Here is a 20,712-nt window from a genome sequence, read left to right as displayed (position 1 = left end):
CAGGAAAAAGTGTGAAGCCACCTACACCCAAAATTTACCCTGTAACTTAAAATCCAGTTTACATAGGTGGTACTTCAGCATATTTCTCTCCTTTCAACTGCTGTAACAGACTGACTGCTGAGATACTTTCACTGAGCCACCAGACCGAAGTCGTGGTTCAGACACTGTTCTCCAGCGTTAGCTGGAGTCTGCTGCAGCAGTCTGCCTTCGGATTTTTCCCTGCCTTAAGGTCGTTCATGGAAACAACCCTTTCCTCTGCCCATTCCATCATTTCTGCTGTTTCTAGGCATAGGCTTCAACCTTAAACTTCTGAGCTTGTTCATGAGCCTGCTTCCTTTAGCAATTTTGTGATGATGATTGAAAACAGGAGTGTTTCTACTCACTGAGCAGCAAATCCATCTCCAAAGGCATAGTAAAAAAAACAGAGGGGACTTTTTTCATGTGAATGTGACACCTGTCACTATCTGTCAATCATATTAATTCTTTCTTCAAATAAGCAGCAGAGTATTTAAATGAGTCTTGCAGTCCAGAGACATTACAGGCTACTGATTGAAGTGAATCTAATGGCACTGTTTGAAAGTATCATTCTTTTTAGCAAGACCTGTAAAACTCCCTAAAAGACAGGCAGAAGATAGCAGTCTTTAAATCCTTAGCATGATGTCCAGAAGGAAATTTTAAATCCTACAAAAATTAAACTTGTCAGCAATTCTTCAAGTGTAAAATAAGGAAACATCAAACCCTAGCCCTATTATAGCTGCTGCCTTTTTCTTCATTATAATATTTTGGAAGTAACTTCTATTCTGAATGACTTAGCTTATCATACTACTGGAGTATCCAGGCTGGGATTTCTGAAATACAGTTTTTTTGAGACCATGCAAACCAGCTTGATGCCTGCTTGTTTGCCTTCCCTTCTCAAGCTAGTCATAGCCATCCTCAACTTCTTCAAAAACAAGGGCACAGCAGATTGATCTTCCAAAGCCAGGTTTGCCCATAGCTTTTCTGGATAATAGTTTATCTGGTTGCAACCATGTGACAGATTACACTACTTGCTTTCCTGTATTTTTTCCTGCTAGGGTAGGTCACTTGCATTCCTCTTGCTAGGATCTTAAATAACCTCTACCTATTTCAGCCCTCAAAACACAGATCCCTTAATATTTTCTCCAGAAACAAAATGCCCAAATCATCTTTAGTAAAACCCTTTTGTTTAGAAAAATGTCCTTCTGTGGATGGGTTTTGTTGCCAGAAGCAGATGGATATATCCTGCCATAGAACATTCACCTGGAAAGTAGCTTCTAGTCTTGATTTTAAATTAAGCAAGTTAAAGACTAAAATATTGTAGCAAAATAGAATTTCTGTATGATAAGCCTTGCCAAGAGCTACTGACATTTTTCTAAAAGGGATTTCAATGCCTTTGCTGTAAACAAAGTTGATCTGTTGTGAAGTTCTACTCTTGACCAGTTCTCAAAAGATACTGCTTAAATTTTCTGTGTCAGAGTTAGAGCTTCTCCGAAGTCCAAAACAGCAGAGGAGAGGACTAATTCCCCAAGGACTCAACTATGGGAGAGCATTCATGATTTAAAAAATCCTTTAAACTATTTAAGATTTCAGGCAGGAAGATTTTTATCAGCGAAATGTGGATGTCATTGTCCTTGCTGCTCAGCTCGGTTACTGTCAAACACTCAGTGACCATTGTCTCTGTCTGCTTGCAGGCCGAGGGCGCCCGAGAGAGGCTGTCGGAGCAGCAGTACAGCCGCCTGGTGGAGTACATCACAAAGGCCTCTTGCCACCTCGCCCCCAGCACCGCCGCAGCACCGGCCCCGCAAACCCTGGCTGCTGAGCAGCCCCTGACTATAACAAAAACCTACCAGTACGTAGTTGATCCCAATTTTGCCCAGGTATTCATTAGCAAATTCACCATGGTGAAAAATAAAGCCTTGAGGAAAGGATTTAATTAATAGTTATTTCTGGTGTGTGTAGGAATGCCGTACCAGTTTGAAAGCAGTGCTTTCTTTGCAGTAACCTACATCAAGTAAAGATGCATGTAATTTCTGAGGAGGTAGAAATTGATAACAAAGCCCAATAGCTTTTCTAATCTTGACAACATTCCTGCTTCCTAGCCAAAATACTAGTGCTGGAAGGAAAGTGTTCTGGCAAACGAATAAAGTGAGAAGGAGCAGCCTTGGACTTCAGCTTAATCAAAATCCTTTTTCTTTTCAATAACCAAAAATTAGAGAATGGGGAAAAATTACGTGCATACGGACGTTTTTACCACACACAGAAATGTGTATCAATACCTCTATATCTTATTTTAGGGTCTGCCAGTTTCTGTTATAAACCAGGTTTATAACTCAGCTGTAAAAACTTGCTCAAGGCTGAGCCTTTCCCCCACACCCACACTCCCCCAACATGTGCGTCCTGAGGCAAAACATTTTCCCCCACTAAATCTGAAAAACCCAGTGTGGCTGTTTTAAGTTACTAGTGACAGCTGGGTTTTAGCACCACTTTAACCTTAAAATAGCTTCCTTTATTTGACTGAAGTTCTGCAGGACATTAGTCCATAATGTAAACTAGTGCCTTTGTGTGGTTTGGAGAACAAAACATGAACTACAACATGACTTTATTTTTAAAACTGTCTGTATACAGAAACTTTATTTTATCCACCATCAAATTTTCAGAAGTACTTTCAATGTATGTATGACCGTGCGTTGTCTGCTCATTAACTGGAAGCCAGTAACATGCAGTTCAAAAATTGAAGAAACAGAGCTGTCTCCTTAAAATCTCCAAGCTCAATGTAACCCAGATGTGCAGGTGCTTGTGGGGTCTTGCTCATTTCTGATCTGCCACCACTACATTGTATGTGCTCCCTTCAGCCCTAATTCATTTTATGCTTATCATCTTCAAACTGATAAAAGAAATGTGGCCTTTCAAATATGTACTAAGCCAAGTGAGATTTTTTTAAAGTTGATTGAAAACTATGGACCCACAGGCACCAATTACATTAACAGTTAATGATGCCATCACAATACACTTACAAATATATGTTAAATACCTGCATTTCTTGTAGTAGACAAGAAATCAGTCTCTGGGCACAGTTAGATGACTTTATACACCAAATCTGGCCATGGCAGTTTCATTTTAAAACCAAAAGCTTACTTGGTTTCCAACTATGCTTGTTAACTTTTCTCTCCTTTTCTATATGTTTACCAAAATGAATTATGTCTGGAGATTCCTGAACATGGCTGGAATTGGAGTCAAAAACTGGAATAAAATGTGATCACCATTTGGAGCATATGCTTTATAGCTAATAACTTCTATGCATACTTGATATGACCAAATGCACACTAAATAAGAATGTAGTAACTGCAATGTTTTTCTCTTGAGTTCTGTTTTGTTAAAAGGTATTCCTAAAAGCTGTGTCTCATCTACTGAGAATAAAGGAGGCTGGGGTCTGCATTGTCCTTTTCTGACTGTGAAATAAACCCATCCATTATCAACATTTCATCCAATGATTTAGTAACTTAGTCACTGTTTAAATAACATTGTTTAAAAATGTATATGTATATATACACATGTGCTTCATTCCTGAGTATTTTATGGAAGTTGTTTAATAGTTCTAATTTTGCATATTGATGGATAAATTGTAATATAATAAAATTGTTTAAAGATAATAAAGCTATTCCTGTAATACTTGTCCTTGTGAGCTGTTTATTCATTTGGTTACAAGGTGTAGGACAATGACAAGGCTGATGTACAAGCCTCATGAGGGCCCCATTAGATCCAGTTGGTCACTGGACCTTTGTAGTGTACCAGAAAATGCAATAGATCGTGACAATACTTTGGAAGTAAAAACTGGTGACTAGCTTGCCAAAAACGTGTGCTGAAAAGTTTTATGCTTTTGTGACTAACTGAATCAAAACAGCGCTGTACTCACCATTTCAATTAGACTAATCTGTTCCTTATTTATGGAGTACACAGACAAGCCAAGGGGATGCAAACACACCTGTATAAAATGAGGAACAGCAGTTTCATTTCTAAAAGTTTGTCGATTTCAACCATTTTTTTTAAGATTCATTTGTGTTTTTCCTGAATTACATTCTCCTGGAATAAACACTTGCTTAAATTACACTTCAGTGAATAGAGCTGCATCTTTACTGTATTAGGCAGGTTCTTTCTCCCCCTTCTGACCACATGTATGGAAACGAGTGGGGACAGCACATAAATCAACTTCTCCTACATATGAGCTGTGTGAACTATGAAAACAAAGTTGTCCAAAGAGCAGCTGCCTGTACTTAGCTGCTAAAGCAGTGCAATGTGTACTCTTAAAACATGCCTACTCTCATAACGCTCTTTAGACCTGGAGAGCTCACAACTTCAAATCTATCTTTTTAGTTTGCTTCCAGAACAATCAATCACTCCTCAAACACTCCAGAATAAAGTAAGCTAGCCAAAAAATTTGAAGCCATAGTCAGGCAAGACCTTTCCCAAAGCAGTTCAGGTCAAATAATTCCTTATATTTATATATCATTTAATACATAAATATAGCAAAAACCTTCAGACACTTGGGATAATCTCCAAGAGAGGCAAGCATGTTTTTCAGCTCTGCATCTCCTAGAAACAGAATGCCCTGTAACAAGCAACTGATTGGGGTCTACCTCACAGGTCTTGTACTATGCTATGTCCCACTCCAATTCTTTGTATGATAGAATTAGCTGAACTCTTGCTGGCAAAGGAAAAAAAATTAAATTAAGGAAAAAAAAAAAAAAGAAACCTGGGGGGTTGGTGCTGATTTCAGAAAAGCAGGTGAGGTATCCAGCTTTGCACCCCCTTCCTACTCCAGAGGAAAGCAGGCTGTGGGATGGTTGGCATTGCCTGCTTAAGGGAAGTACTTGCCTTGTATTCAGTGTGAAACCAGACTGCATCCGGAAAGCAACAACTGCAGCCTGCAGACTCTCAAAGCACAGCCACAGAAGTTAGAACTCAGCTTCCTTTGTTAAATACATTTAGCCAGAGACAGCCCTGGGCTTGCTGTATCTGTCAAAAATTGCCTTCAGTCACAAAACTCTCATTTCTTTAAATCACATGAGCTGGTAGCTGAAGGAACACAGACTGCAATAACTGCTGCTGGCTGCAACAGTTTAAAAGAAACTAAGAATTTAACAGTAAATTAATTCATAGCAACTGTGAAGAATACAGGGCCTAGACTGACAAGGGAATTATGTCTATTAACCTGCACACCTGGCAGTAGCAAGTTTCTTTGCCTCTGAAGCTGTCAGTAAGACTGAAGACCCTTGGCTATTTAAACCTGCATACAGGCCTGAGAAAATGTTAGTCAGTACTTAATGGCATACACTGTTTATACTACACATTGGGAAGATAAATGGGTATCATTTGCTATTGTTAAGCTCTGGTTTACATTTATAGGAGCTGGGGTATTTTGATTACTAGATGGTTTCCCCAGCATCACTAATGTCAAATTCTTTCTTTGCTTAAAGGAAGCACTATCTGCATGGGAAGTTTAAAGAAAATCCCATGTTGCTCTATAAAATGTTTTGGATCACATACATTACTTATGTGCTTTCATTAGTCCAAATGTTGTTCAAGGATACCTATTAAGTGTTAAGTAGTTAATGATCCATGTAAAATAATAAGAGTTATTCCAAACAGGATTTGAACCGAAGACCTTCAAATACAACACAGATGGCCTAATTTGTCATGCTGCATCATACAAAGACTTCCTTCCTTTCATGCAGTCAGCTTTTGCCTGCTCTCTTAAGTATCCACATTTAGCAAACAAAAGCTGCAGTCCTAGTACCTTCTTCATCCTGAGCAAGAGGCAATGACAAAGCCTGTTCTCACTGACAGGTTATCATGGACCAAGACAGAGCATCGTGCCTCAGACTGCACAGAATGTAGCAGGGATCCAAACTATGCTTAGCTGACTGCTTCCAGATATTAAAAAGATGATGCATGTCTAAAAGCGGCACGCCAAGATTTTTATTACCATAATACAATATTTACTTTGTCTGCCTGTACCCCCTTCCCTCTTGTACATCAATTAGATGGGAACATGCCTGCAGTTTGGAGTAATTTTCCAATTAGAGTAACTAATATACCATGTGTAAGAATGGGCATTTGCAGAGTCTGTAAGTCTTGCTGTAACAGTCCGCTGATGTAAGGAAGGCAATAGTGATGACAGCAGAAAAAGACAAAAAGGTTGGCTGGTGTATTTCCAGAATTTCTAGCCAAATTCTTTTGTCTCAAGGTCACCTCACCTTGTGAAGCCAGAGGTAACACAGACCCCTCCAGAAATCCATCCTCTCCCTTCCTGCAATCTGTCCTCTCACACATTCCCATAAACAGCTGGGACAAACTAGTTGTCACTGCTTAGGCATATACTGTGCTATCAAATGTGGAATTTGGCCAAAAGAGAGATGCAAATAATTCCTGAAAGAAAAATAGACTTCGTCATCTTGGGCAAGTTCTGAAGACTTTCCACCCCTCCTTCCACCCACCCAGTACCTGAGCCTTTAAGTATTTCTACATTAATGAAGAGAACTAAATGTCACTGACATGTATTTTATTTATTGAGCTGCATTAGAGCGTGCCATGCACTGTGGCACATTGCACTTTACACTTCAGTGAACAAATAAGGTTCAGTCATCAAGTCTTCTTGAAATGTAGGGAATCTGCAAGATAAAAAAAAAGCCCATTAAGTTATGATGGACAAACCTTATGCTCTAAGTGAACATATTAGTATGTACGAATGCAAAGCAGCAGAGAAATGTTTATGCGGTAGTTTAGTCTAGAGGAATTCCCCGTTATTTCCTGAGCTTGAAGTTTCACACACCCTTCATGTGGCAAACAGAAGTGAAACATGGAACAAATCAAGAGCTGGAACAACACTGCACAGCACATCAGATTCACTATTTATGCTGCACTGGTAACTGAATCAGTCTTGCTGAGGGTCTGCAGGAGAAAGGAACGCAGCTTTCGGAGAGGAGCCAGAGAGGAAACAAGTGGTGCAGGCAGTCTACCAAGGAAGGAAGAAAACCAATTTCAAATTGCTTCTCCCCATTATACTGAACACAATCCAAGACCAGCTGTGTTCCATGACAAGAGTCTTGAAAGTGGTTAGCACCAAACTCTGAGCTTCCCCGTTCATTCCATGGCTGAGCACACAGCAGATGCCAGATACTCCTCACACTTATACCTCAATTTCCACTGTCAGTATCACCACCAGAGTCCACACCAAGCAGATGGAAAAGTGTGAATTCACAGGGAGGTGCCAAGGTGCCTCCATGCCCAGCAGGAACAAACTTGGTGTAGAGTGCCATGCTCCCACCATAACTAATGAACTCATTCCTGCCCACCCGAGCCCCTCCTCAATTCTGGGGCTAAGGACTGGTTCCACAGAGAGGATTCTGTGAGGTTAAGCCTCTGTATTTACTGCGACATACAGGACATACTGCAGTAAAATGGGAGATGCAGACTGTGCGTGATCATTGTATCCTTTAGGTAACTACACCAAAATATGGCTAAAAATTCAAAATAGCTACAATTTAAACTTCTGAGGCAAACGAAAATGTCTTCCATCTGTTCTGGGTACTTGTCCTTTTTTTACTGCCTTTACAGAATATTTGAAACACTGGCATTGTTTTCCCCTTCCTCTACTTTTGTATTTATGTGCAGGCACAAAAAAACCCAACCTCTTTCTACCATGAAAGTGTGAAAAAATATCTGTTCTTACATAAACAAGCTAAGGAATAAGAAACATCATCAATTCAAACAAAATCACAAAATACTATTTCTCTCCCATGTTTTCTTTTGAGCCAGTACAATTAAGAAATGGAAAAATTGTTTAGGAAACATTTAATTTTAACAGGTGCACACAATGTGCAATTTTTTTTAAAGCTGCCAATGGGAACACAGGCTGAGAGTGGAGCTCTATTTGTACAGCAATAAATCCTGCTCATGATTTGAATTAAATATTTAACATGCATCCTTGTTGACAGTGTTTGTTTGAAATGACTTTACCACCAGATGGCCCTTCAGAATACACTGATGAAGGCCACCTGACTAAAGGATGCAATTCCAGTATCGAAAGAAGTTTAAAAGTGACTGTAAGACAGCCAGAGGACTGAATCAGAGGCAGAATTACCAACATTTAAACCAGGTAAATGTAGAATTTCATTATTTATATTTGTTGCAGTCATGGCTAAAGAACAGCAGTGTCCCACTCTCACAAAACAAAAAAAACCCAAAACACTACCAAAAGCTGGGACTGACACCAGGACTTTTTACCTTTTTTTCTCATTTTTTAGAAGACATGGAGCTCTGAGCTTTTTTACGAAATTGTGCTAAGCAGAAACCAGATAGTTCCAGATTGTCATAGAACAGAATTCAGTGTTCATAGTGTTAAGTACAAATCTTTTATTTAATCTTGATTGTTCATGCAAACAAGCTGAGAAAATCCAGCTGGCCAGGATAATTAAAGCCACAGATTATCACGTAATGATCACAATATGAAAACATTCCAAAAGAATGAAAAACTATCATTCTAGATTAGTCTGAAGTCATTTTAGGAGAAGCAGAGAACTCAATGTAAAAAATTTGCACCAAGAAAGGGGGAGGAACTCTATTGAGTTGTCACATCAGCTTGTGCAGCTTACTGAGTGCAGTTATTAATAACCACAGCACAGCTGAAATCAAGACTTTTTTCCTGGTGTTACCAGCAAGGGAGAACAAAGCTGGGTAGTTTTCCTAGAAAAGGCAGTGCCAAGTGCTTAAAAAAAAGAATATTGTGAAAAAAGTTCTATTCAAGCTTCATACAATACGGCAAAAATGTGATTATTAGAACACAGAGCTGTATGCCATTTTGATTTTTAATATATATATATATATATATATATATATATATAGGTGTGTATAGACGTATTTCCCCCTATCACCAACCTCAAAATACAAAGTGATATGCAGAAGCTGTCTCTGTTTCTTACATTAAGATGTATGCTATGAGAGAGAATCAGCCTCTCCATTTTCTCACTCACTGTACCACCACAAGTATGCAAGCAGAAGATACAGACGGGCCCAAGTTAAGCAGTTCAAGATGTGACAGCATGAACATAACTGTGGAACCAGGCAAGTCTTGGAGTTTAACATTAGAGCTTTGTCTCCTCTCCGTGGTTATGTGGGGAGGGCAAAGGCCTGGCATCATCACTGTCTCCTGTAACCACAACTTAAACAAATTACACAGAAGGTACTCAGGAGCTTCTATCCTGCCTTTATTCCCCAGAGCCCAGTTCTTCTGTTTCTTCACATTTTTATTACCCAGGTCTCTTTAAGTGCAATTTGTATCCTTTTTCTTTTCAATTTGAAAAAAAAAGGAAGATCCCTCCAAGCAGAAGCACACCATGTCCCTGGAATCATCTTACTCCTGTTGTAATGCAGTGCAGCTCATTACCTGTAGATGCAGCTTACCAACATTTGACTGGTGCACTCTCAAGCACACCAGCTGCCTTCATGGCTTCAAAGTCCTTCATGGGATCATAGTTTCTATAGAAGTCTGCATAAGCTTGTTTCCTGGGTTCAGCAACTCCAAACTGGAAAGTAACACACAGAAAATTAAAGTTTGCAAAGCTTTATGAACAGATTTTTTTCTGTTGGTTCCATAATGTCTATCAGTAGATATTAATCTAAAAGGCCTTTAGCTCAAATTATTAAACATTCCTTTGCTCCTGTTAAAACCCACAGGTCAGGCTACCTGATCATTGGTCAGGAGAACAAGTGTCTGAATGAAAACCTTAAAAAAGGTAGCACATCATACTGTCAAGATCCAAAACCACTCCATCTGTATTGATGCCAGTGTCCAACACCCTCCCTGCTAATGGATTTATACACAAAACATATCATTATGGCAAGTTTTGTGCCTCTGGGCAGCTGCAAAATGCAAACTCCAGATAAAATGGTATCCTACACTGAAGGGCTACATTTGAGCTACACTGTAAGTCAACTACATCTGGTAAAATTTTACAAGACTGCCAAGCCATTCTAACAGATCACCAACATAAAAAGCCACAATTCCCATTTCTTGGACACCCATTCACCTGAAGGACAGGGATAAACTCAAAAAGCTCCCAAATCCTTGAAAAAAATTCCGAAGTGGGTTTGTTCAACAGCATCTGACATGGAACAAAGTAAATGGCTGCTGAGATCCATGTTACCTATTCTAAATCTGGCCTGCCACCTTACCAGTGTGTTAACATGGGGGTGCCAAAAAAGGTACTGACACAGAGACTGCTAAAAAATTATTTTCTAAGTCTGACCACAAACAAGCTTGTCTACCTCTCAACAGATGTGTTAAGTACATGCTCATTGTTTCTGATAGGCATTTGTGGCTCTGAGAAGTTGTGAAAAACCTGAAATTAACTTCATCTCTTGTCACTTTTGTCAACAACTTCCTTAGCACTCAAATGCTGCCAATATATATGCATGAGTTAAAGGGGAAAACCAAGATCCAGCTCTTCCACAAGAATTCACACTGTGTTGTTTGCTTTGTGTATGAGATCCAAGAATTATTTAATAAAGTACTGCTCTTTATCAGAAATCAAACCTGTAAGTGTGTTTTTCTGGAAACATAATGCTCCATTTCCACACAACACCTCAAGAGCAAGCACAGAAAGACCACATTAGGTTTCCCCACACTGCTATCTTCAGTGTGAAGGATGAGTTCTCCAAATTGCTTTAGAGCAAGTTTCCTGAAGTCAATCAAGAAATAAAGTAAGACTTGGACAACTCTCCCAAGTCTCAGAAACTGTGGCAGACCAAAGCACAAAGGATCTTGGGTTAACGTGCATCAGCTGTGAATGGTCAAGAGCATTTTGGGAGACTCAAGGTCCAGTTGTCAGGAATTGTGTGACCTTGAACACACAGCATGAAACATCAGCTTATTCACATCATTTCTTCAAATGAAGATTAGGAAGATTTATTTGTGCTTTGGAAAGATGCTTACAAAAATACATTACTAAACCTTTCTGATGAACAGCTCAACCCAATCTCAACAGAAAAATATTATGAATTCTTTAAATATTCCAATGAGCCCAGTTTATAACCAAACGACCACAAAGCCTACCTTGTACAAAGCTGCAGATCCCACAGACACCACAAATGCCCCAAGGAGGTGAAACTTCATCCTCCTGGCCAAAAGGCCCCGCATTTGGGGCTTTGGCAACAGTGCAGCTGACATAGTGACTGGATTTCCTGAAAGAAAAAAGACATAAGAGAACTGAAGAGAACTGTGGGAGAAGCTCTGCTTAAAACAATTTTCGGTACAACAGAAAGGTCATTCATTTTGTATTGTGCAAGAATCGTCTTCACGATATAAGCAAAGATGGTCCTGTGCGTTTGACCTTCCAATGAAAATATTTAAGGGACAAAGTTCAAGGACAACCTATTTATGACACGATTCTAGTTTAAGTTCTTACACTCCTTACACCCAGTATTCGTGGAATCAAGGCTGGCCCTCGTTGTTCACACTAACGCTGCGCTCCCCGCAGGCTCTTCCCTCCCAGGCCTGCTGTCCTGCTGTTAATGTCAGAAGACATTCTAAGCAGTACCGGGGACAGGCTGGGACCAGCCCCGCATCGTGTCCCGCACCCAGGGCGCCCCAGCGCTGCAGCCGCCACAGCTGGGCCCGGCTCCGCCACCCTCAGGGACGCGCAGAGGTCACGGGGCTGTCGCAGGGCCACGGCCGAGCGGGGAGCGGCGGCTGGCGGCCCTGGGGATGGGGATGAGAAGGGAAGTGAGAGGGATGAGGGGAGGGAGAGGAAGGAGAGGAACCGACGGGAGCCGCGGCGGGAGCGGGGGGCGGCCTCACCTCACTCCGCACCAAGGTCCTTCGGCGCCGCCGGCCTCGCTCCCGCTGCGGCACCGCTACTCCGCATGCGCAGGAGCAGCGGCGTACGGCGGGCGGCGCGGGTCAAACGCGGCCGGGCGCAGTGCGCGGTGCGTGTGGGGGCAAACCGCTGGATCGATTGCATTGGAAAAGGCCTCCAGAGCATCGAGTCCAGCCTGGGAGCGAACAGCTGCGCCAACCAGACCTGGCACTGAGTGCCAAGTGCAGTCTTTCCTTAAACAGCCCCAGGAACGACAACACCACCTCTCTAGGGAGCACTTTCCAGTGTTTGTTCAATCATCTTTGCTGTGAAGAAATTCCTCCTAATGTCCAACCCCAACCACCCCTGGCACAGCCTAGGGCAATGTCTTCTTGTGCTGTCACTTGTTACCTGTGAGAAGAGCCCGACCCTCCCCTGGCTTCAGGCTCCTCTCAGGGCTCTGCAGAGAGCGCTCAGGTCACAGCCGAGCCTCCTTTGCTCCAGGCTGAGCACCCCCAGCCCCATCAGCTGCTCCGCTCAGGGCTTGGGCTCCAGAGCCTTCCCCAGCTCCACTGCCCTTCTCTGGACTCACTCCAGCTCCTCAATGCCCTTCCTGAACTGAGGGGCCCAGAACTGTTCACAGTTGTGGCCTCACCAGGGTGAGTACGGGTGCCCTGCCCTGGTCCTGCTGGCCACACCGTTTCTGATGCAGGCCAGGATGCCACTTGTCTTCTTGGCCACCTGGGAACACACTGCCTCATGTTCAGGTCCCTTTTCCTGTCTTTGAGGTTCCTTCCAGCCCAAACCATTTTGTGATTCTGTTGAGAGCCATGGGAAAAACCAAGTCACCCACTTGAAGGGTGACATTGCTAGGCTGAGGGACTCAGGCCTTTATACAGAGTTTGCCAGGAATTATTGGCCAAGCCTAGAAAGAAATGAAGCCATTTGTAATCCTTTCTAGATGTCCCTTAGACAGCTTTTGTTCCTTGCTTGAAAATGAGGAACATGTGCTTTGCCCGTGACTTCCACTTAATCACCACCTGCACGTGGAATTGTCATTTGTATTCCTGGGGAGTCTCTGTGGGATTTTCACCAAATGCTATAAATTCTTGGCTTGAAAAAACAAGTCCCTCCTGTGCAGTGAGGCATTCATTCATGCCTTTTTCTCCCTTGCCAAAGCCAGCAGATCCTGACATCAAATGAGAGAGATGGACCCTTAAAACTGAAGAGGAGTTGCTTTTTCTATTATGGAATTAAGAAGAAATAAGTGTCAGTAGAAAATTTCAGAGGGAAATCATACAGCTGTGGCTACAAGCTGGAAGAATGTTCTTTGCAATAGCAGTTTGAATAGATGCAATTTGGACAACATTCTCTCAAACTGAAGAAAAGTTTGTTACAATAGTTGAGACTAAAATGAAGAATGTCTGTCTAAGAGTTTTTCCCATGTGGATTAACATAAAAACCCCAAATGTTAATGATGTCATGCAGAAAGAATGTCAAGATGTATCACGAAGGGCAAATTGTGCAAATTTGGTGGCCTCCTATAACAGAGTCACAGCAGTGGTGGGTGAGGGATGAGTGACTGATGTCACCTACTTGGTCTTGTGTGAAGCATTTGACACGGTCCTGCATGGCATCCATGTCTCTAAACTAGAGAGGTGTGGATTTGGTGGATGCACCACTTGGTGAATGAGGAACAAAGGAATTGGCTGGATGATTGCACGCAAAGAGTAGTGGTCAAGAGCTCAATGTTCCAGTGTAGAGCAGTGACAAGTGGTGCTCCTCAGGGGTCAGTCTTGGGACCAGCATTGTTTAGTGTTTTTGTTGGTGGCATGGGCAGTGGGATCAAGTGCACCCTCAGCACTGTCCACTCCAAGCTGTGTGTGGTCAGCAAGCTGGATGGGAAGGGATGCCATCCAGAAGGATCTGGACAGGCTTGAGAGGTGAGGCTGTGCAAACCTCATGATGTCCAGCAAGGCCAAGTGCCAGATCCTGCACTTGGGCTGGGGCAAACCCAAACATGAATACAGGGAATAAGAAGGGACACTTGCAGGTGTTGATGGATAAGAAGCTCCCCATGAGGCAGCAATGTGTGCTCACAGCCCAGAAAACAAACCACATCCTGGGCTGCATCAAAAGCAGAATGGCCAGCAGGTTGAGGGAGATGATTTTGCCCTCCTACTCTGCTCTGGTGAGACCCCACCTGGAGTGCTGTGCCCAGCTCTGGAGCACTGCATCCAGCTCTGGAGCCCCAGCACAAGAAAGACATGGACCTGTTGGAGTGAGCCCAGAGGAGGCCCACAAAGATGATTAGAGGCTGGAACACCTCCTTGTCTTTGGAGAGAAGTTGGGGTTGTTCAACCTAGAGAAGAGAAGAATCTGAAAAGATCTTAAAGTGCTTAAAGGAAGCTTACAAGAAATCTGGAGAGGGACTTTTACATTGGACATATAGTGACAGGATGGGGTAATGGCTTTAAACTGAAAGATGGCAGGTTTACATTAGATATAAGAAAGAAATTCCTTACTGAACTTGCCCTCATGAAAAAGACAATACAAAAGTAATTGGAATAAAAGCATGGCAGGTTTCAGGGCTACTGTCATCACAGATAAGATATGAGTAATTTTCCTGTAAACATCAGTCTTGTGGAGACAGAATATTTTGGTGGATGGAACTAGGTCTGTAAATAAAAAAATCTTGATTGCTGTTTTCAATAGCTTCCTTCATGGCTGGCCACATCATTAAATTCTTTTCTGTGTGGCCAGTTTCTCCATGAGATACTGCTGGCTAGGCATCTTTGTGTTATAGTTAAGTTGCTAAATGAAGTGCTAATTGTTATCATCCTTTGATGTCATTACTGTGGAATATACAGCCAACTCGTTATTGTTCTGTGTAAAGGGCAGTTCAGGACTGTGCAAATAAGAGATAAAAAAGGATGGAGAATGCATTAGAGCAAGAGCTGTGGAAGGAGAGCAGAGACAAACAGCTCCATTAGGTCAATGCACAGAGTGGCTTCCTGTCACACCAGTTTCTGAATGGATTACAGGGCTAAGTGTGGTTTGGACCTGAGTAGACCCCATGCATCCAAATGCAGGAAAGTAAATAAACCTCCTGAAAACAGGAAGGCATATACAGAGATACAGAGACAAGAGCAGTTGTTTCCTTCCCAGTCCACGCCCTCCCTGGGGGTCCTGACACCTGCTCCAGTGTCTTTGGGACACAAATATTAGGATTGTTCACTCAAAAGGTGTCACAGCTATTGAAGTAGAATCTCCAGTCCTTTTTTTTTTTCCTCTCCAAAATACTGTAGAGCCAGCAGCAGTTCACACTTCTCCACTACCTTCTTGAAAGGAATCACTCCCTTCACTCTTCACTTCCTTCACTCTTTTGAAGAGTTAAGGAAGGCATTAATGCTAAACCATTTCTTGCTTGTGCTCCACTGGAATTGAAAGTAAAATTTACTTCTGACTTTAGTGAGAGAAAATGTAGTCAGTGAATCCTTGTCTTTTCCACAAAGAGTACCAGCTGTGATACTCAGGACTGTACTTTCTGTGGTCGGGACTGACGCCAGCTAGGAACAGGACTGTGACAATCAAGTGATTTTGCATATACTACGAAAAGTCTTTAGATAATCATAATTTGGATCAAATTAGAACCAAAAATCTACTGGAAAAAGATCACATGGGACATCAGCAATCCCCTGAGGAGCCAGATGCAGCCCAAATAGTTTGACATAAAAATCTACCCATCACAAAAGAACAGAAGGTAAACAATGCAGTGTGCCACATATGAAAATTAATACATTTGGGCTCATCCTCCCCTTTCTGTGCCAGAAATTAATATGACCAAATACTCTCTTACCACAGCTGTGTCTACATGAACCAATGGTGCTGTGGAACAAAGATACAGTGTCACAAGTTTTTAAACAGAATTAGAATGGCAGCTGTATGAAAAAATGAGGGTGAATCAATGATTCCTAAATGGAAAAAGTCAAAATTAGTAGGGGGAAGAAAAATATCTTTGTATTTCCAAAAGAGCAGTATAAACAAAGCAGAAAATTTCAAATCACAATAAATGGAGCAGACAGGGATTTCACAAGCCTTTGTTGATTTTATGCAAGTTTCTGAAATAGAAGAATCTCAAAAAAAGTGATTTCTTAAGTTTTATTCCATTTGTAAAGAGACAGATTTTGGTACATTGAATGCACATGAAATAGTGAAATAATTATGCAAATGATCCTGTGTTTGGTACCATTATGAGTTATCCTCTTAAAAAAAGAGCTATTTCCCAAGTTCCCAACTTGCAGTCAAGACATGGCTAATGTGTCTATTCAGGCCCAGAAGCAGAAAACACACCAGGTTTCAGAGCTGTGACATTAATATTCATGTGACACTTTGTTTTCTGGATTTTGGTTCTGCATTAATTGTTCCCCCTCTGAAGTCCTCCAGGTTTGGGGGGTCTATCTGAAACAAATACACTGTTTCAGCAATAGGAGACCCTTGGTTAGATAAATTGGGCTTTTTAACAAATAGAATGCTATATGTGTCATTCTTACCTAGAAGTTTAACTTAGGCAAGTGTAACTTCGTTATTCATTGCCATTATGTTCTACATTATCATCTGATTTCTTAGAAAAAACAAAACCACACCCTCAAGAAACACCTCCTTCCAGTCCCTGTTCCTTGCTCAAAGCCCTTTAAATGATGCCAAGATTCTTTTGTCTTTTGTGGTTTTAAATGTTATGTAGCTTGTCTGCAATGGAAATAAAGTCATCAAAGAAACATTTTTATACTGTTCCTTAACTCCTCTGTATTTGAGTAGAGGTGCCTTACTCTGAGAAAGTTTTCTCATTCCTCATCCTTATTTTTCCAGGTAAATGTTGAACCACCTTTACAGGCAAGTATTCCAATCTAAAATTTAACCAGTCAGCACAGAAAATTGTTACATGTAACTCAGTCTCTGCAGGCCCATCTCAGTGACAGCCCACCCAACATGGGCCACAAGCCTTCCTAGTCTGCATCCAGCTCCAAAAAGTGTCCACGGTAAGAACAGCACAGGAGCAGTTACCACCTTAAAAAATGAAAGCAGGAACCACAATATGAGGACAAAAGGCCAAGTTTTCAAACTCCTGTTCAAAGCACCCTTTGGTTCATGTGGTGTGACATGGTTTAGTTTCACACAAGGCAAAATTTTCTAGCTGCAAACATCATCTACCATACAGAAACTGTTCCATGGTGGACAATGCTTGCATGACGTGCCCAGCAATCCTGGTGAGTGATGCACCTGGTACATTTACCAGTGCTCCCCTCCTTGATTGTGGATGTGTTGCTCTAAGTCTGAGCAGAAGATTCACATGGTACCTACCCTTCAGTAATCCAAAGCCATTGAAACAAGGAGTGTTCTTCCTACATTAAGAGAGTTTAGGCCAGACCCTTTGCTAGCTTCTATTTTTCCCAGATGTGACCAGTGAACATCAGACCTCCAGGAGAGCAGGAGGTGGCCTGCTGTTTGTTGACACAGGTATAATTTTTCTCAAGGGACTAATTCTCACAGAAAATGACAGACCAACTTCCATGTGGGTATAAAAGAGGTGCTGTGAAGTAGGAAAGCCTCCTTCAAAAGATCAGACTCACTTTCCATAACCCATTACATTTGCACCTTCCTTGGTTAGGGTCAAGGTACTTGCTTGGGCAGCTCTTGGCCCAGCCTGCTCCTCTTGGAGGAGTGAGCTGCACAGAGAAGAGAAGAGAAGAGAAGAGAAGAGAAGAGAAGAGAAGAGAAGAGAAGAGAAGAGAAGAGAAGAGAAGAGAAGAGAAGAGAAGAGAAGAGAAGAGAAGAGAAGAGAAGAGAAGAGAAGAGAAGAGAAGAGAAGAGAAGAGAAGAGAAGAGAAGAGAAGAGAAGAGGCCTTGCTCAGGCTGGGGCCAGCACCCTGCAAGGGTGACATCTAAAAATTTGCAACAGTAGGATTTAGCCTAGGGATATCTTTGCTGTTTATTCAATTTACCTAGTACAATACAGAGCTCATTCTGACAGAAAAAGATTGACCCAGGTTATATATAAAGATCACTTTGCAATTCGTTCCTGTGGCAATTTTTAGACTTTTTACTCATAGATTTCTGAACATCTCATTTTAGTCTGTTTTAATTCACACTGAGGTGATGACATGGTAAGTGTTTTGAGATGTTGGCAACTTTTCATTTCTGTGCCTGAAATTAGAGTCTAGAAGGAGTGAAGGGTGTCTCAGATTTGTTGTGACTTGTATCATCATCATGCAGTCGCATCAATCAAATCATGTCCATTTATGAAAAGAGAGTTCATGAACACAAAAACCAAAAGTAAAATAAAAAGTACCCCAGAGATTATGTGTTTCTTGACCTCTTTATGATCTGGTGGACTAATTGTGAGCCTGAAAATTTATTCATTGTTTCCAATTACATTACCTGGTCTAGTCAAATATTCTTCCCAAAGAAATGCCATTGCTTTCATTTATTTTGTTATTGGAAGAATCTACCAATTTAGGATTGCTATGTTTTGCAAATGCTTCATAATTTCTATTTGATATATAATGGTATTGCAAATATAGATTTTCTTTATAATCTTAACCCTGGAAATATTTTAAGTCCCCAGAGTCAGCGAGTTTCTGACTACAAAATCTGCAGACGAGCTAAAATCCATCTCAGATTATGGTCCCAGGTTTGAAAGGTGAGGCATGGTCAGATATGTGAGGTTTCTAGAAAAAGCCAAATCATCTGTTCTTGTTTTTTAAACTTGTTATTGGCATAAACTTTAAAAAATATCTATACTTAAACCAGCCTGTTTTAACTTTATGTTTTGTTTGAAATAATCTAATTAGGAAATTATGGGTCTCAGTTTTCTACTGCATTAAAACTTTTGAGCTTCATGATTAACAAAACTGGCAATAGATAACAGTATAAGCAACCTTAAATATATTTTGGTTAAATGAGTTCAGGATACATTTTCCTGAAACAAATTTGGCCATGTTCAGTACGGCATTACATGTAAACGTCTGGAAAAATCGCCGCGTTTTTCCAAGCAGGAGGCATGAGATTTCTATAATCCATAGCCCCCACCACAGTATTAATTAGCATGGCTCACTAACCAGGGACATAATATTTGTAAATGAAACTCTAGAAGGGCATCAGTAAGGAACAGGATGTTGAAGCCAAATGGAAAACATGAACCAATAAAAAGGCTGAACTAGCTAGAAGTGCAAGCTCAGCCTTTGAAGTTAGTTCAAGTACTGCATGCTTTAATTTTGGTGTAATCTTATGATGGAGGTACAAACAAGAACTCAGAAACAGATTTTGTAACATTTGGCCCAATTGTAGATGAATCAGTTTGTTGATGGTTACCAACAATTGCACAGCCAGAGAAGCTGTGGTCTTTGTTAAACTAGATTGAATAATTGGCTTCAGTGGGAGTTTCGGGTGCAGAGCAAATGAAGTGTCACAGCCCTTGACTCTCATAAGATTCCTTAGCAGAGGTTAAGCTTTTGCCTTCAGAACAACCTGAATATGGATTCAGAGAACATGAGTCCCTCAAGGGTTCATCTACTCACTCCCCTGCCCCAGTATGGGTCTGAACATATTTAGTCATTCCTGGCAGATGTGCATTCCTTATCTGTTTTAAGAGCCCCTCTGATGACAATAAGGATACCAAAAGCTCTCTGGGCAATGCTTAACTGTTGTCTCAGAACACAATCTTTGATTAGTACTACATTACCTTGGCAAGCCCAACTAAACCTATGTATTTCTTTGTTTTGGTTTGTTATTTTTTTAATGCACTTTCATGTGGAACTCCAGTGACAAAGCTGTGCTTTTCTGGTGTTTCACTCAAAAAAAAAAATTCACTGTTTTTTTCCTTTGGACAGCTTTCTGAAGGCCTACTATTGCCAGGTGCTGAGCATCTCTGGAGACATGAATTAAGAGAACGAGTTTCAATACATTCAGCAAATTACAGGATCAGGCAGCCAGGAGTTAAGATGATCTTTGAACTCGAAAGTCATAACTGGAAAATGAACATAATCATACAAACTCTCCTTTTTTAGATCAAGCACTCACTTCATTAGCTTGAAAATAGTAAATAATTTATTGTAGTCTTTAGTGAATAGCCCAACACATGCTGTTAATTACTTTCTCATTTGGGAGAAGAAACACAGCAAAAGTTAATTTTTTTCCTGCATATGCTTTCTAGAAGAACTCCCCAAAAATGCATTTATTTCTCTTTTCAGCAGCCATGCAGACCTCTGGAAGGAGCCATATTCCTCAACAAAGCAAGTGCAATGGCTCTATTTCTCAAATGCAAGTGACTACAGACACAAACATAGCATTGAAACAAAGACTTTAATTTCAAAAAAATAACACAGAGGAAAATGGTTGAAATATTGTATTAGGAAAAAAAATATATATATACACCAAACTTAAGCCCTATGCAATTATGATGGTTAAAGAGTTTACCAAAGAAGGTAATTTTATGCATTTGTTGGAATCTGTGTGTGTATATATATATATATAAAAATATATATACATATATGCACATATGCACGCATATGCACATACAAATCAGCAAGGGTGTAAATTATTCTAGAGATGTGATAGATTCAATTCCCAAAGTACCATTTTCAGGAATAAGTGGTATCCAAGCCAATCAGAATCTGGGGTTTACAAACCCAGTGCTGGGTTGGGTCTTGCAGCTGGGATGAAATCCATTGACTTGTCTATGGATGAAAACTACTAAGACTGCTATAAGCTTGTTGGTTGCATTTACTGAGCTATAGTCACCATGGCCTATTGTAGTGAATAATTCCAGGGAAATCTCTGTATT

The 20,712-nt window shown here is 41.0% G+C and overlaps 2 protein-coding genes across 9 annotated transcripts in view; one reads left to right on the top strand and one right to left on the bottom strand.

The window, feature by feature from the left end:
- The window catches only part of VPS13B (vacuolar protein sorting 13 homolog B), a 434,621-nt gene extending 430,934 nt beyond the window's left edge, over window positions 1-3,687 (top strand). For all 7 annotated transcript variants that reach the window (XM_071421508.1, XM_071421509.1, XM_071421507.1 and 4 more), the window contains one exon: window positions 1,710-3,687. In XM_071421508.1, the coding sequence (XP_071277609.1) occupies window positions 1,710-1,955 (246 nt within the window). In that variant the 3' untranslated portion in view covers window positions 1,956-3,687. The remainder of the gene's footprint in view (window positions 1-1,709) is intronic.
- A 2,875-nt stretch (window positions 3,688-6,562) lies between these two features.
- COX6C (cytochrome c oxidase subunit 6C) lies at window positions 6,563-12,029 on the bottom strand. 2 transcript variants are annotated; one of them, XM_071421526.1, is made up of 4 exons: window positions 11,873-12,029; window positions 11,129-11,256; window positions 9,461-9,599; window positions 6,563-6,686 (listed from the first exon to the last, which is right to left on the bottom strand). In XM_071421526.1, exons 2-3 carry the CDS (start codon window positions 11,240-11,242, stop codon window positions 9,474-9,476), a joined length of 240 nt encoding a protein of 79 aa, XP_071277627.1. In that variant the 5' UTR covers window positions 11,243-11,256; window positions 11,873-12,029; the 3' UTR covers window positions 6,563-6,686; window positions 9,461-9,473. The 2 variants fall into 2 exon arrangements, with proteins under 2 accessions (XP_071277627.1, XP_071277629.1); XM_071421528.1 differs by having other exon boundaries at window positions 9,478-9,599.
- Between the last annotated feature and the right edge of the window lie 8,683 nt (window positions 12,030-20,712).

This window comes from Agelaius tricolor, unplaced genomic scaffold, assembly GCF_023055355.1.
Source record: "Agelaius tricolor isolate 1412-34295 unplaced genomic scaffold, bAgeTri1.0.p SCAF_2, whole genome shotgun sequence".
In the NCBI taxonomy this organism is placed as follows: domain Eukaryota; kingdom Metazoa; phylum Chordata; class Aves; order Passeriformes; family Icteridae; genus Agelaius; species Agelaius tricolor.
This window is presented reverse-complemented; position numbering and strand designations above follow the sequence as displayed.